The 17,230-nt window shown below is 43.3% G+C and overlaps 1 protein-coding gene across 1 annotated transcript in view; it reads left to right on the plus strand.

The window, feature by feature from the left end:
- LOC144761885 (mucin-like protein) overlaps positions 1 to 17,230 on the plus strand; it is a 507,595-nt gene that overhangs the window by 226,978 nt on the left and 263,387 nt on the right. Inside the window, exon 13 of the mRNA XM_078647097.1 lies at positions 4,873 to 4,992. Within this exon, the coding sequence (XP_078503223.1) occupies positions 4,873 to 4,992 (120 nt within the window). The remainder of the gene's footprint in view (positions 1 to 4,872; positions 4,993 to 17,230) is intronic.

A 17,230-nucleotide genomic window follows, 5' to 3' on the forward strand; every position in this document is an offset into this window, starting at 1 on the left:
TGTGTGACATTGATCCACATTCTGTCCATCACTGTTGTTTGCAATTACCGCTCTAAGTGTACTGGGGATGCTCAGACGTGAGTCCCAGGCACTCCACACCACTGGAATCAAGCTAGCCGGGCTGATGAGAGGTGTTACCTCGAAACCGGGCCGGTCCTCGGATGCTTGTTTCCGTTCTGGGAAGGACATGGCTTTTGTAGTTCGGACTGGACTGTTCCCATGGGGCACAGGGTCAGCGCTGATTTGCATATCGCCATTGTCTAACCCAGGGTGGTGTGGAGTGGAAAAACGATGGATTTGGGCCCAGATCTTTGGACTGGGGTGAATGTGTGACATTGATCCACATTCTGTCCATCACTGTTGTGTTTGCAATTACCGCTCTAAGTGTACTGGGGATGCTCAGACGTGAGTCCCAGGCACTCCACACCACTGGAATCAAGCTAGCCGGGCTGATGAGAGGTGTTACCTCGAAACCGGGCCGGTCCTCGGATGCTTGTTTCCGTTCTGGGAAGGACATGGCTTTTGTAGTTCGGACTGGACTGTTCCCATGGGGCACAGGGTCAGCGCTGATTTGCATATCGCCATTGTCTAACCCAGGGTGGTGTGGAGTGGAAAAACGATGGATTTGGGCCCAGATCTTTGGACTGGGGTGAATGTGTGACATTGATCCACATTCTGTCCATCACTGTTGTGTTTGCAATTACCGCTCTAAGTGTACTGGGGATGCTCAGACGTGAGTCCCAGGCACTCCACACCACTGGAATCAAGCTAGCCGGGCTGATGAGAGGTGTTACCTCGAAACCGGGCCGGTCCTCGGATGCTTGTTTCCGTTCTGGGAAGGACATGGCTTTTGTAGTTCGGACTGGACTGTTCCCATGGGGCACAGGGTCAGCGCTGATTTGCATATCGCCATTGTCTAACCCAGGGTGGTGTGGAGTGGAAAAACGATGGATTTGGGCCCAGATCTTTGGACTGGGGTGAATGTGTGACATTGATCCACATTCTGTCCATCACTGTTGTGTTTGCAATTACCGCTCTAAGTGTACTGGGGATGCTCAGACGTGAGTCCCAGGCACTCCACACCACTGGAATCAAGCTAGCCGGGCTGATGAGAGGTGTTACCTCGAAACCGGGCCGGTCCTCGGATGCTTGTTTCCGTTCTGGGAAGGACATGGCTTTTGTAGTTCGGACTGGACTGTTCCCATGGGGCACAGGGTCAGCGCTGATTTGCATTTCGCCATTGTCTAACCCAGGGTGGTGTGGAGTGGAAAAACGATGGATTTGGGCCCAGATCTTTGGACTGGGGTGAATGTGTGACATTGATCCACATTCTGTCCATCACTGTTGTGTTTGCAATTACCGCTCTAAGTGTACTGGGGATGCTCAGACGTGAGTCCCAGGCACTCCACACCACTGGAATCAAGCTAGCCGGGCTGATGAGAGGTGTTACCTCGAAACCGGGCCGGTCCTCGGATGCTTGTTTCCGTTCTGGGAAGGACATGGCTTTTGTAGTTCGGACTGGACTGTTCCCATGGGGCACAGGGTCAGCGCTGATTTGCATATCGCCATTGTCTAACCCAGGGTGGTGTGGAGTGGAAAAACGATGGATTTGGGCCCAGATCTTTGGACTGGGGTGAATGTGTGACATTGATCCACATTCTGTCCATCACTGTTGTGTTTGCAATTACCGCTCTAAGTGTACTGGGGATGCTCAGACGTGAGTCCCAGGCACTCCACACCACTGGAATCAAGCTAGCCGGGCTGATGAGAGGTGTTACCTCGAAACCGGGCCGGTCCTCGGATGCTTGTTTCCGTTCTGGGAAGGACATGGCTTTTGTAGTTCGGACTGGACTGTTCCCATGGGGCACAGGGTCAGCGCTGATTTGCATATCGCCATTGTCTAACCCAGGGTGGTGTGGAGTGGAAAAACGATGGATTTGGGCCCAGATCTTTGGACTGGGGTGAATGTGTGACATTGATCCACATTCTGTCCATCACTGTTGTGTTTGCAATTACCGCTCTAAGTGTACTGGGGATGCTCAGACGTGAGTCCCAGGCACTCCACACCACTGGAATCAAGCTAGCCGGGCTGATGAGAGGTGTTACCTCGAAACCGGGCCGGTCCTCGGATGCTTGTTTCCGTTCTGGGAAGGACATGGCTTTTGTAGTTCGGACTGGACTGTTCCCATGGGGCACAGGGTCAGCGCTGATTTGCATATCGCCATTGTCTAACCCAGGGTGGTGTGGAGTGGAAAAACGATGGATTTGGGCCCAGATCTTTGGACTGGGGTGAATGTGTGACATTGATCCACATTCTGTCCATCACTGTTGTGTTTGCAATTACCGCTCTAAGTGTACTGGGGATGCTCAGACGTGAGTTCCAGGCACTCCACACCACTGGAATCAAGCTAGCCGGGCTGATGAGAGGTGTTACCTCGAAACCGGGCCGGTCCTCGGATGCTTGTTTCCGTTCTGGGAAGGACATGGCTTTTGTAGTTCGGACTGGACTGTTCCCATGGGGCACAGGGTCAGCGCTGATTTGCATATCGCCATTGTCTAACCCAGGGTGGTGTGGAGTGGAAAAACGATGGATTTGGGCCCAGATCTTTGGACTGGGGTGAATGTGTGACATTGATCCACATTCTGTCCATCACTGTTGTGTTTGCAATTACCGCTCTAAGTGTACTGGGGATGCTCAGACGTGAGTCCCAGGCACTCCACACCACTGGAATCAAGCTAGCCGGGCTGATGAGAGGTGTTACCTCGAAACCGGGCCGGTCCTCGGATGCTTGTTTCCGTTCTGGGAAGGACATGGCTTTTGTAGTTCGGACTGGACTGTTCCCATGGGGCACAGGGTCAGCGCTGATTTGAATATCGCCATTGTCTAACCCAGGGTGGTGTGGAGTGGAAAAACGATAGATTTGGGCCCAGATCTTTGGACTGGGGTGAATGTGTGACATTGATCCACATTCTGTCCATCACTGTTGTGTTTGCATTGGCTTAAGCATGGCACAGTGTTTCTGTTTATTCACTTCAAAGTGCGGGGATCTGCAGCAACCCTACTGTGAAGCTAGTGAGGTATTTCTTTACTGAATGGTGCCCACATCATCCACGAGGTATTCCTGTGCCATATAGCTTGACTTCCTGTTCCAAACGGTTTCTTTTTTCCCTTTCACTGCTTCCTGTTCCTTCCCTACCTGTTTTTGTCAGTGCTGCTTTTCCCAATTGATAGAGCAGTTACTCCCCTTTTTGATGTCTTGGGCCAACACGATGAGAGTGTGTCAGTTCATGCTCCCTCTTACCCGTATTAAAGTGCACCATTGGCCTACGAATAAGATCAGATACTGTTTGAACTAATTCATTTGCAGAAAATCTCACCACTAAACAATCACAAAGCAATTATCTATCTATCTATCTATCTATCTATCTATCTATCTATCTATCTATCTATCTATCTATCTATCTATCTATCTATCTATCTATCTATCTATCTATCTATCTATCCATCCATCCATCCATCCATCCATCCATCCATCCATCCATCCATCCATCCATCCATCCATCCATCCATCCATCCATCCATCCATCCATCCATCCATCCATCCATCCATCCATCCATCCATCCATCCATCCATCCATCCATCCATCCATCCATCCATCCATCCATCCATCCATCCATCCATCCATCTATCTATCTATCTATCTATCTATCTATCTATCTATCTATCTATCTATCTATCTATCTATCTATCTATCTATCTATCTATCTATCTCTGTATATCTGGAAACATGTCTCTGTCTCCATCTATCTATTTCATTCTCTGTCTGGCTCCCATTTGTATCTGTGTCTTATCCAGTGTTTCTATTTCTGGTAGCATCTATCTCCATCTCCACCTCTGCCTCTGTTCCTGTATCTGTCTCCACGTATCACTCTTCCTCTTACTCTTCTGTCTTTCTCACTGTTTTAAATGCTATAAATTCCTTATATACTAGTGCACTTAGGGGCACATGCATCAATAATGAATTTTGCGATTCCTTAATTGCGAAAAATAAGGAATCGCAATTAAGGATTAGCAAACTGCAATGCATCAAGAAATCACTAAAAAAATAGTGATTTCTTAAAATTCCTTAATTGCGATTCTCTAATTGAGAATCGCAATTAAGGAATACCTCCCGAGGTCATTCCTATGGGCCTAGAGGCCCATAGGAATGAATGGAAAGAAATTCTCTATTTGCAATTCACCATTAGAAATTCGCAAATTGATAATGCAATTTCAAGGGTGCAGGGGTGTCCAAAGGACACCCTGTAGCACCCCTGAAATCTGCCTATAAGTACATTTTGCACACACACATGCCCCAAGGGCATGTGTCTGTGTAAAATGGAACTTTGAAAAATGCACTTTAGTGCATTTTTCAAAGTTTTCGCAAATTACCATGAAGGTCAACTTCATGGTAATTTGCTTCCCTTATTTGCGAATTCGCAAATTTTTAAAGTGTGATGCATTGCATTTAAGAAATCTCTATTTGAGATTCCTTAAATGCAATCGCAATTTAAGAAATCACAATTTCGCGATTTCCTAAATTGCGAAAATTACAAAAATGTTAATGCATCCCAAAAATTGGAATTGCATTCGCTTACGGCCGAATTTTACGATTCGCACCATTTGCGAATGCAATTTCCATTGATGCATGTGCCCCTTACTGTTTCAGAAATAGTGAAGTCATGCTGTTGTTGTAAATATATAAGTATGGTTTCATGTAGTTGGTTGGGCGTATGACGGCCCTTAACTCACGTTTTAAACTTGTTCTTCAAATAACCCTTTTTCCTGATTATTTTTCTCATAAGAATGTTTCCTTTTATCTTGCTTTTAGATTTTTGCTCATTACCATACCGATCTCCCTGTGATGAGAATGCAAAGTGCATAAGTGGCGATATGAATGTGACATGCCAGTGTAAACAAGGATTTTCTGGAGATGGATACAAGTGTACAGGTAGGATTGATACACTTTTTAAGGGTTGCTACCTCTCACCATTTAGGTCTGGCTGTAGGCAACTTTAGTTGTGTGGAATCATCCATGTCATCATCCTTAAAAAGAAACAGAACACGAAGAGTATATATAGAGAGCTGATTTAGGGCCAGCCCTAATCAGCTATTGCCTTACTTGTGTATTTTATACTTTGCAATTGCTTGCATGTGGTGTGTGTGAAATCAATGCTTGTTGAGAAGGATAACATTGTCCTAACTGTGTTGCCATTATGTTTAAGTCTGAAGTCGTTATTTTGTTATACTGCAGATAGGGCCTGACCCCTAGATTTTAATTGAAAGCCACCATACAGTGCTAACCACTTATCTCATTTACCCTTTGACTTGTTTTACTCTGCAGTCATGATAATATCTTAATGAATTTACAGCGTAAACACAGGGGTTATGTCCTATCATAATGTTATACAAACAGTGCTATTCATTTTTGGACTACGTTCCCGTCACATTCTGTGTTCATTTCTCGCATGAGGAGATTATCATATTTAAAGAGCAAAGCAGCATCAGCCTGCACCCGGTCTGTATCTTTCCTAGCAATACCTCTTCCAGCCACAGCTCTCCATGCTTGCACCTCCTCCTTCCCTAGCTCTCCCTTCCTGTATCTCTCCTGGCCTGCTCCTCTCTCGGCCTGCTCCAAGCCCAAACTCTCCTTGCGGGTACTACACCCTGGATGCACCTCACTCTGCCCATACCATTACTTACCCTACTCACCATTCCTCGGACAGGAACAGCCAACATCGCCAACATCGCCAACATCGCCAACCTAAAATGCACATTCTCTCAGGTCAAATGTCAATTTCATGAACATGACAACTTCCAGACATACATACTAAGTGCACTCCATATTGAACCGAGTCACTCCAGAAGGAATACTTCCATCATTAACATGCATGTATCTCATCACTCCTTTCATAGAACCATACATATTCAACTGCGATTATATGGAATGCCAGCTCTCACCCTAGAAAAGTCAATAGACTTTAATTGTGTAGAAGGCAAGTATGTAAGAAAGGGAATATAAATGTCTCAGGAAGCAGGTATAAAAGTGCTCCGAATGGAGATGGGACTGTACTCTATTACAACAGAAGGTCTGGCTTTAAAAGTGAAATTAAAAGCATGATTGACCGAGAAAGAGAGAATTCTATTTCAGCATTGTGTTTGAAAAAGATAATCCAATTAGAAAGAACATGACCAAAGTTAGCCTAAATGAAGATCATAGATTTGTTTGCAAACTATGATTTGGATTCTATGTTTGAAGTTTGGAATACTCAAACAAATGTATATTAGAAATTATTTAGATTTTAACAGTAAAACGTGGCCAAAAGCACTTTTGCATAAATATAAACTCCAGGCAGAGTCTTCTGTTTATATGTTTAATATTTTCTCTCCAACTATAAGATATTTGTTGTTTCTTACGAGGTACAACATGGTATGCAGGTTGCGAGTGTGTAAAATGTTATGTCAACCACAAAGGTACTGTTCCTACAGAAAGGAAAGGTTAAAGAAAGAGGGAGTTGAATGATATCGCAAAATGATAGTTCAATGAGCATGAGAGGCGAATTCTACAAATTATTTCTTGTTGCCCTCACACACCACTAGGTATGTCATTCTTCATCACTAGGAGTTGATTCTTATCGGGCCAGCGCTGCAATGCCCTACAGGCCCCATGAAGGGTCACTTTGGTGGAGATTTATTTTTGTATGATGACATGGTGTATGTGTGAGGGTGTAATGGGTGTGTAGTGTGGTCAAAGGTCGGAAAAATAAATGATTAAACTATCTAGGAGATACCAAAAAACAGTTTTTAATGTGGAGGTTATCCTGACAGTTTTAAAAGAACAAAAAAAAATGGTAAAAGCTACCGGTGGGGCGTAATGTTCCCTAGTACATATGAGTACAAAGAAATGTGATTAGGTCAACATGTTTTGCACTTTTTTGGTCCCTAACAGATCCACAGCACTTAGTCAGGACCAGAACAAAGGTGGGTGATAAACCTACCCCACACCTATGATGTGATGTAGGCATTCAGCAGTAGTAAAAATACCTGGAGTGAAAGTAGATAGGTTATGATCGTTCACTGTATGTGACAAACAACAATATCCCCATTGGTCAATGCAGAGGTCAGTGCATTGCTGCTGAATATTACTTGTGCATGGAAAGCCAGCAACCTACCCTCCTCCGCGCCAGCAGCAGTGCACTGACCTCTAGGGTTTTCTTGGTGCCCTAGTGCCTTCAGATTCTGGTAAAAGTCAAAATATAATAACATTTTAAGTGTTGTTGGAAAAGTAGAAAAAAGTGCTGTGCAAGAAAGCCTGTTTTATTTCTACAAATGGCATCAACAAAAGGTCTGCTGTGCTAAGATCACCACCTTCCCAGCTTCCAGGAACAAGCAGAAGTCTAAAATAGAAAAGCATTTTTTTGCCACCGTTTTTGCATTTTTCCAGCTGGTGGTCAATTTTCCTGATTTCGTGGTATTAAACTAATTGCAGTTTGTGGTGGAAACAGGTGTGAAACAAATGAACCCAGTAAGGTATACATTTCTGAAAACTGGAAAAAATTCAAATTCAGCAATTGGCCATTTGTGTAGATTGCTTACATTTTTGCCATGGAAACTAACCATTGAAATAAAAACATAATGAAAATAAGGAGAAAGAAGTTGCAATTCATAACAAACTTTTCACATGCTATTTTTTTGCCCCAAAGGCTGATTTGCAAAAGTAACATACTGTTATGTCGATCAGAACCTTCTGGTTGCATGGATTTAAAATGTTTTTTTGGTTATCCAAAACACGATGCTCAGAGTCTACAACTGAACTGCAGCATAGAATGATTTTTTATTGTGTACCGACCATGCTTAAATTCCCCAGTAAAATCAAACAAATGGAAAATAGATATGAAAACAATCATTGCATTTGTACACTTGTGAATTTAAGATTACCCCTACTTTCATGTGATTCAGATATAATGTTGCAAAATGTGTTCTTTCTTGCACACTGTCTTATATTTGGAAGCCAAAAAATTAAATAAATAAATACATGTTATTATTCTGTGTTTCCACACTTCTTCAGTGGTACCCCACTGGTGTGGCAGGGCCTAACGCCGATAACAAGGAAGGCACTAAAACATGACATGAAAACATCATATTTTTGCCATGAAAAATTAACAACTTTGGCAATGTGGGTAGCTGCTGAATTTGGGCCTGGCTTGGCAGCTACACAGACAAAACAACTAAACCCAGGCAATTCTGAAAACTAGACACTCAGAGGAATCCAGGGTGCTGAGACTTCAATGGATTTAGCTTCCTTTTTATACCCAGAATGTCATCCAAAACTAAAACTTTGTCTAAAATGACACACTTTCTTCATATTTCTGTGAGCAAAAGTTCTGGACTCTGGGGGATTCACAAAATTCATACTACCTAGTGTTTCAACACTTTTCCCAGTAAAAACAGTACCCCATTTGTGTGGCTCATGGCCCATCCACCAATATGAGTAGTGCATAGAGTGTAATACACACATTTTGACGAAGAATGAGGGTGGCAAGCCTGTCAGCAGGCAAGCAGGTCACAAATGCGAAAATGACCAATGTGAATTATGGGAGATACAGTTTTCTGTGGGACACTCATACCTTGATCATTTGCCTTCTACCTACATAAAATCTCTATAAAAACTAGCAAAGGCTACACTTTGACTTTCTCTTCATGTCTCTGTTTCACTTGAAGTGTTGACCAATAGCGTGCACATGCCAGATCATCCTTTACTAATACCTCCTAATGGCAGGCTGCTTAGTCTCAGAAAGACTTGTCTTTCATGCACCTTCAGCATACTCACTGCTCTAAGTTCAACTCCTTCCACTGGATGTAAGTACATTGGGGGTGTCTGAGAATGTGTTTGCTCAAAGGGGGAAGCATACTGGGCACAAAGCATAATGGGAATAGTTGCTTTTTTGGAGTTGCTGGGACCCTTGTCCAGGACGAAGCTGAAATTCAATCCAGGGAGGTGGAACTGAAGATCAGGTATTTTTTCCAGTTGATCCCACTGAAACTCTCAAATGTGAAAAGCGTATTCTGGTGCCTGCACAATCACAGGAGTATACTTCTAAGGCCACCATGACCTCTGAGGAGGCCCTTATAGACTATCTGGGTGCCAGACAGAGGCCAGTAGCAAAATCCAGTCCAGGTCCATTTGTCACTGGTCAGCAAGGTACTTCAGGAAAAAGGCAAATTGCAGCTTGTTGTGTTCATGTAGTCCCAAAGGAGGTTAGCCAACTGACCCTTGGAGACCACTTTTTGTCCTTAGTACAACTCTGTGCTTATCCAGTCTTTCAGGGCTTCTCTTAAGTCACAGACAGTAAATGAAATCAGTATTTTAGCAGCGATGGTGATTGCCTGAGGTGTGGAGGCAGGGAGTTCCTGGTCTTCGCAGCAAGGTAGGAGAAGGCTTTTCCCACAGCTACGCTCTTGAGGATCCGTGGGATGGTGGCCGGGACCAGTTGGCCAGACCAGAGATGTCTTTTTTTTTTTTTTTTTTCCCATACTGCCAAAACTCAAGATGGGATACCTCCAACTGCTCCATGCCATTCTATCTTTTTTTTTTTTTTACCGGCCCTTCGGAGAGGCAATGGAGAGAGATGGAGCCTTCCCAGACTTCCCTCCAAGATGACACCGTTACCTTCTCCCACTCCTGTTCACTTTATCCGGTAGCCTCCGTCAAAGTTACTTAGGACTAGGAGGCCTGGTCCGACGGTGTGATGGCTTAATCATTGGACCCTATTTCTTTTTCTCTCCATGTTAACAAATCCGCCCAAATCTTCACCTTACTTTTTAAATCACAAGCCATGTCTGTCTCACTAGTACAGATAACATTTCTCAAAAAATCTGAAAAGGTCGGGGGATGTTCTGATTTCCAGACCCTGCAGAGTTCTCTCCTTGCCAGAATAATCACATAAAATATAAAGTTAAACATAGGTGTATTCATATGATAGTCATTCGGTAAACCAAAAAAAAATCAGGCTGGTACTCACATCTATTGATCTTTCCAACACAGATTCCAAGAATCTACATATCTCCGTCCAGTAAGGTTTAATTTCTGGGCATTCCTTAAATATATGGACATCATCTGCGTCTGGATATTTACACCTTGGACAACTATAAACTATCCCAGACACCTTAGACAGCTTTTTCAGGGACCAATATACTCTATAAACAGTATATAAATGATTTCTCCTCAATGCTGCTGGCTTTACTATAGCCTGTAACTTAACAGAGGAATCAGACCAAAACGTGTATACATCCGTTCCCCCCATAATCCTCCCCCCATAATCTACGTACTTCCGATTCTCCCTCATCTTCAGCATTCAAGATTGCTCCATACCAGTACGAAACTTCCTTTTTCCAGATACGTCTTCTAGTCACTTGATCTAATACATTTGAGTTTACCACCTCCTCCTGCCATCTCTGCGTCCCCCACCATGATGAAATCTGATAATATTTAAACCTTGTCAAAGATCCTTGGGTTAACCTACTTAATGCCTCCCAGCTCATAAGCTTACAGCCATCTTGTAGGTCACCCCAACACCTTATTCCTCCTACTTTAAGTGGGAGACTCAGTTGATCTTGTAGGCATTCAGGAGTACCCGGGGAGTACCGGACTGGGGCCTGTGTTGCATAGTACTGGATATCCATCTTTTTCCTTATAAACACCAATGTTTTTAAAGCTGCCACCAACATTTTTAATCTGACTTTTTGTAAAATTTTGGATCTCCATATTAATACAGGAAAGAAACCTGCCCTTGTACCACATCCTTTAACATGGCTTCAAACAAAAGACCTAAGGATGAAGAATCAGTTTTATTCGCCAGTATCCTAAAATGTTTGAAGTGGAAAGCATAAAAATTAATTAATAAATCTGGTAAAGCTAACCCACCCGCCTTAAGGCCCTTTCTTAATTTTTTCCAAGCTATCCTAGAGGTTTTTGTCGTCCAAATAAAAGTACCTATTTTCCCTTGCAGTTTGGCTATATCTTCTGCCATAAATAGTAGTGGGATTGTATTGTATAGAAAAGTGATTTTCGGCAAAATAATCATTTTTACCAGATTAACCCTCCCATAGATGTTTAAAGGGAGATTAGCCCAGCTTGTAAGTAAACTAACGACTTCTTTAGAAGTCTTCTTCCAATTTACTTTTGGAATGTCCTCTAGATTCTGCACAAGCTGGACCCCTAAATACCTCATTTGACTCTTTGCCCCTTGATGACTATTGGGTTGATTCCACTCCATTATTTCCGTCTTTTCTTTATTGATTTTATAACCAGAGACCTGACCAAATTTTTCCGCCATCTCGAATAACTTGGGTATGGTCTCTGTTGGATTGTTTGCGAAAAGGAGCAGGTCATCTGCATAGAGAGCCGTTTTAAGTTCTAACCCCCCATCTTATAGGGCTGAATAACAGTGTCCTGCCTGAGCATACTAACAAAAGGTTCGATATAAAGATTGAATAGGAGTGGTGACAGAGGGCACCCCTGTCTTGTGCCTCTCGAGATGTTAAACCAATCAGTCAACACTCCATTCACCAAAACCTTAGCTTTGGGGCAAAGTTACACACTCTTGATTGCTTGGACAAAGTTATGGGGGAAGCCGAATCTTTTTTTGAGTACCCCAAAGGTATAACCAATTAACTTGTTCAAAAGCTTTAGCAGCATCTATAGCTACTATTGTTATAGGCGCTTTATTGGCACAGGCCATATCTATGGCCCCCATTACCTGGAAGGTCAGCTCATTTAGCTGCCTCTCAGGTATGAATCCCCTCTGATCTGGGTGGACTGCCGCCTTAATAACCTTTGCCACTCTTGCCGCCAATATGCCAGTAAAAAGCTTATCATTCGAATTTAATAAAGATGTGGGTCTGTAGGACTCTATCAATTGTGGATCTTTATTTGGTTTTAGTATTAATGTAACTGTGGCTTCTGACCATGAGCCCGGGATATTTTCAACCTCCATATAAATTTTATTAAATAAAGTTTTCAGCGTTGGTATTAAACTCTCCAAAACCCCTGCATAAAACTCGCTAGGGAGTCCATCTGGACCAGCAACTTTTCCCCTAGTCATTCTACTGCATTGTGCTCGGAACTCTTCTTCTGTGATGCAAGCTTGTAAGAGAACCCGATACTCTTCAGGCAGCTGAGGAAGCATAACTGATTCTAATCATCCCTCCACTTCCTCCTGCTCTACACTTATATCTTCTCTATAAAGATTGTTCATAAAACTTCTTGCTTCCTCTAGATTCTCATCCTCACTATGTATTGCCCTAGCTGAACCTCTCAAAATTAAACTCTTTATCATATTCCTTGCCTATCCATTCTCGCCCTCCAAACTAGCAAAGAACCACACTTTTCTCAGTAGGCAAAATGCTGAAGCTTGCTAGCTTTCCACCTATCTAAAAGCTTCTTATCCATCCTGGCTTGAAACTCTGCACGTAATGTATCTAATTCTTTTTCTAGAGATAAAACAACTTCTGGGGTCCCCATAGCTTCCAAAGATGCCTTCTGTAATTCTATTTCCTTGTCCTTAATCTTGTTAACTTTATCCGATTCTTCATTTCTCATAACTCTCATTTTGCCTTCCCATATGGAACTAAGTATACCTCTTATATACGCTTTATAAGCCTCCCACACCGTCTGAACTTTCGCTGTGCCGATATTATATTTAAAATACTCTTCTGTTTTATTAATGATCTCCGTTATCACTTCGTTATCTAATAACACCGTTCTGTCTAGGGTCCACCTTCTCTGTACCTCCTTTTGCTTAAGTCCCAGGGTCACCTCAACTGCAGAGTGATCTGACAGTATGGCTGGAATATGTTTTATATCTTTGACCTCTGAACACAACACTTGATCAACCAGAAAAAAATCAATTCTGGAATGGTGCTTATATTTTTTACTATAAAAAGTGAAATCCCTGATACCCTCATTCATCGTTCTCCATATATCAAGTAAATTTAAATCTTTAATTATATTTTTCAGTGCAGAAAACGTTTTTGGTGGACTGTTATACTTTACTCTAGAAGTGCGATCTTTCTCTTTATTTAAAACCAGATTGACATCTCCCCCAATTATTATTGGCCCTGTAGTATTCATCAGACTGACTTCTAGTCTCCGGAGCGCCCCAGGATTATCCTCATTAGGTCCGTAATAAACTGCACATATTAGGGGTGATTCATAAACTGTCAGGGTCACTACCATCCACCTCCCTGATTGATCCGACTCATGTTTTACGACCCTGATACCTGCATTACTGTTTATAATCAGTGCTACTCCCATGGTACTCCCTCGTTGATCAGGACAAAGAACTTCCTGGATTCACCTTTCAATTTTCAAGCCTTATTTGCACTCTTGAAATTCTAGATGAGTCTCTTCTAAAAAGAGATCAGCCTTACTATTCCTCAGAAATGCCATAACCCTAGACAGCTTTCTCTTGCCTCTCAACCCATTCACATTCCATGTTATTGGTTTAAGCTTAGGTAGCATTTCCATTTAACTTGTTTCCTACCATACTACTACTATGGTCAGAACTTTTTGGACATGTATGAGGACTGATTTTTGCATTTTTTCCCCTTGAACCCACCACCCTGTGTGCCCTCCACCTTCCCCTCCCGAAAGGAACCCTCCTGCTATTCCCATTTGCAGTCCATCCACCGCCTTCGGGGCCAATCCCCAGTAGCAGAGACATCCTCTCCTTCCTCAACACAAAAAGAAACTTACAAAAAAAAAACCAGCTAATATTATAATGTTCCTCCTTATACAAAAGCAAAAAAAAATAAAAAATCCCTGTTCTCTTTTTTTCTTCCTTTACTTCCCTTTTCTTCTTTTTTCTCCTCCTTTTTCCTTTTTTTTCTTTTTCCCTTTCTTCCTTCTTTTCCTCTTTCCCTCTTTTCCCCCACCCTTCACTCTCTTCGTCATTTAATTGACCTTTAAACACCCGGTTTCCTTATATATATATCCACCATGTTATAGAGCTCTATCCACACTACTTATCCATTTGTTTAAAAAAAGAATCAACTTTCTCGGGGGAGCTAAAATTGTACATTTTGTTGTTCCACATTATTTTGAACATGGCTGGGTATCTCATCTGAACTTGAGCCCCGCGACTTCTCAACTCTGGCATTCTTGTGCCAAGGTCCCACTGCCTCTGCACGGTTCTCTTTCCAAGGTCTGACCTGATTTGATAGCTAATCAGGCCAAAATGTTGAGCAGTTTTTTTCAGAGCTCTCCCCAGAATCATCTCTTTAACTGAATACGATTGAAAATGTATCAATATTTTCCTTGGAGCCTTCCTCACAGGGTTCAGTTTAAAAGGGTCTCTGTGGACTCTTTTAATCTCCTTGTCCAAGTCAATGTCTGGTCTGTCTTTTAAAATCCCTTCTCTGAGGATCTGACATATAAAGGCTTTCAAATCTCCTCCTTCTGCCCCCTCTCGAATTTTTAGGACCCGTAAGTTATTCCGTCTCGCCTGCATCTCTAATCTCTCGACATCGTCCTGTAGAGCTTTATTCTGGGTCTTTAAGTTCTCTATGTCTCTAGTGTTAGCTGATACTACTTCTGAGAGACTCTTGACCTCAGATTATAGAACCCCCGTGCGAGAGGCTATATCATCCATCTTACTCTCCAGGACCTCACATATATCATGTATACCTCTCTGATTGGCCTCAGAGATCTCAAACGTTGAAAATAAATCCCCTCTCAAACATAACAAAATAGACTCCAAGTCTGGTTTGCCCCTACTGCTCCCAAAGAAGCATCTTTATCTCCTCCAAAAGTGGCGCTGCTGTCTTCCTGCGCTAATAACAAGGGTAGGGACACACAAGGGGACACAAAGAGAGAGGTCCTACTATAGGGGGGTATTCCTCCTGATGTTCCTCCTGAGACCTTTCTGTATCAGCCCCACCAATTTCCCCATCCTGATCCCCTTCTGCCAATGGGGTGTAGCGATTCTCTAGTAGGAGGGGAGAGGGGACCCGCTGTAAAACTTGAACCCCCTCCATAGATTTTGTCACCTGCTCCATTATCTTAAAATATGACTTTAAAGAGGGGGTTGTCTTAACTTGAATACGAGCAGCCTTAGCCTCCCTTCTTTTCCTGCACCCCCTAACTTTCTTGGGAGTAAGGGGTAACACTTCTCCCGCAGTTTTCCCCTCTGGCGTTCCTCTCCCATTATTCTTTGCCTCCAACTGGGAGCGAAGTTGATATCTATTGCTCAGAGGGTACTCTACGACTCCTTTTCCTGGTAGGGCTTTACGAATTGCTTTACCAATTGCCTCAGAAACTCCTGGATCCAAATGCTTCCCCAGCTGCTTCTCCAGCTCCTGCTCCTTTTGTAACTCGACAATTACAGTGACATTTTCTTCCTGTGTTTGTCTCTTTCCTCCTTGATTTTCAGTCACCTTATCCCCCCCGCCTGAGCCAGCACCGAACACCCCCTCAGGTTGACTGCAAAGTACCACTTGGCAGGGAGAGAGCGGCAGTTTTTCCATCTGCCGGTCCTCCCTCCTGCCAAATGTGCAGCTTACCCAGTTCTTGTCTTCACCTGGGGGAGCGTCTCGCGCTTTGCGATCCTCCTGAGATCCCCGAGTCTCCTGTAATCACAAATGCAGCGCTTTGATTCATCCGGAGAACCGGAAATCAATACGTGCTACCGCTGCGAGCACTCTTCACCACAGCTGCGTTCGGCATCCGGACGGCCCGCTGCTTTCCACCGCCGCTACCGCCGTAACCACGGCCTCCGCCTCCAACCCCATGCATCACCAGAGAGTAAAGGTAAAAAGAAAGGCGGGTTTTAGATTACAAAAACATATAAAACCACATCAAGTCCACTTATCTGTTAATCTATCTTTCCCCATTTCTTTGTGGGTTCTGTATCGTTATCTTTCCGTCGCTCATCTCGATCTTTGCCTCGCTACTGTGGGAGCACCCGCGATTGGCGTCAGCCCACTGCCATGTTCCTTCCCTCGCTAGTCGGGGCAGAGCAGAGATGTCTGGTGGGAGTCTAGAAGCAGGTCGAGTCCTCCTCTGATCGTCCACAGGTCCAGTTAGTGTTCTGGGGGGGGGCCTTGGGGTGCCACATTTAGGCCTGTCACCAGCTAGTGGGTGGCTCCTGGGTATTCCCTAACCAATGGGGTAACATTTCCTGTGGGCAACATTACCTTTTCAGCAGTTCCTGTCTGCCCAAATGTGAACAATCATCCACAATGCCACTCACTCTTAATGATGAGGAAACCCTTCTCTCCTTTTGCAGAGTATGTGGGCACTAAAACCCGGCTCTGGGCATACTTTATTCCCACTGGGTTTGCTGCCAGCCTCACAATGGAGGCAAAGGCTGGGGTTTACTCGGGTTTCACTTGAAATTCATTTGAGACAGGGCAGGCAACTTCGACGAAAATTAAGTTCCTGAGTCCATCCTAACTGGTCTTTCTGCAAGGGACAGAAAACACCTTGCCACATCCACAACATTGACTCTGCTCTGAGAGCAGTTTTCACACCGCTTCCACACCTCATTCAGACCGAAAACATGTTGGATAGTGGATGGAAAAATAAAGCAAATTGGCATCCAATAGCTTCAGGCAGGGTAAAACTAACTTATTAAAAACTACATTTTCTATATATTTAATAAAAATCTGACTGGAGTTTTACTAAATGTAAAAATAATTCTTTTAGTTGAGTCTGTAGCTGTTAACTGGGTCAAATGTTATTGATTACAGTAAATAATCAATACTTTGACTTTTCCAAAGTGCCAGAATCAGCCTGACCAGTGACAATGTTATTTTAAGCCTATTCACTGAGACTAAGCTCAACATGATTTTGTCACTGGTATGGATGTACTTGGCACACAGAAAACGTTCTAATGTCACACATGTTCCATTTCTAATGACACACACGTTCCACTCTTAAATATTACGCCCTTTGCCAGGTGGACAGCAAGGTGTGTTTTGCGTTGACTTATTTCACAGTAAAAATCAGGAGTCCTTACCTGTCAAAAGGGTGATCTTGGCAGGTTTGTGCAGCAGGGTTCAAGCTGTTGCTGTCAGGAAACACAGATTAGACCTGAAACCGTGTTGTCATTGCCATTGTAGTGGGGGGCACAATTGGTGCGCAGGGGTCGCATTTAACTTACAGGCCATGCGTACATTTTCTAATCTAT

The sequence above is a fragment of the Lissotriton helveticus genome, chromosome 6 (assembly GCF_964261635.1).
Source record: "Lissotriton helveticus chromosome 6, aLisHel1.1, whole genome shotgun sequence".
NCBI classification, from domain to species: Eukaryota; Metazoa; Chordata; class Amphibia; order Caudata; family Salamandridae; genus Lissotriton; species Lissotriton helveticus.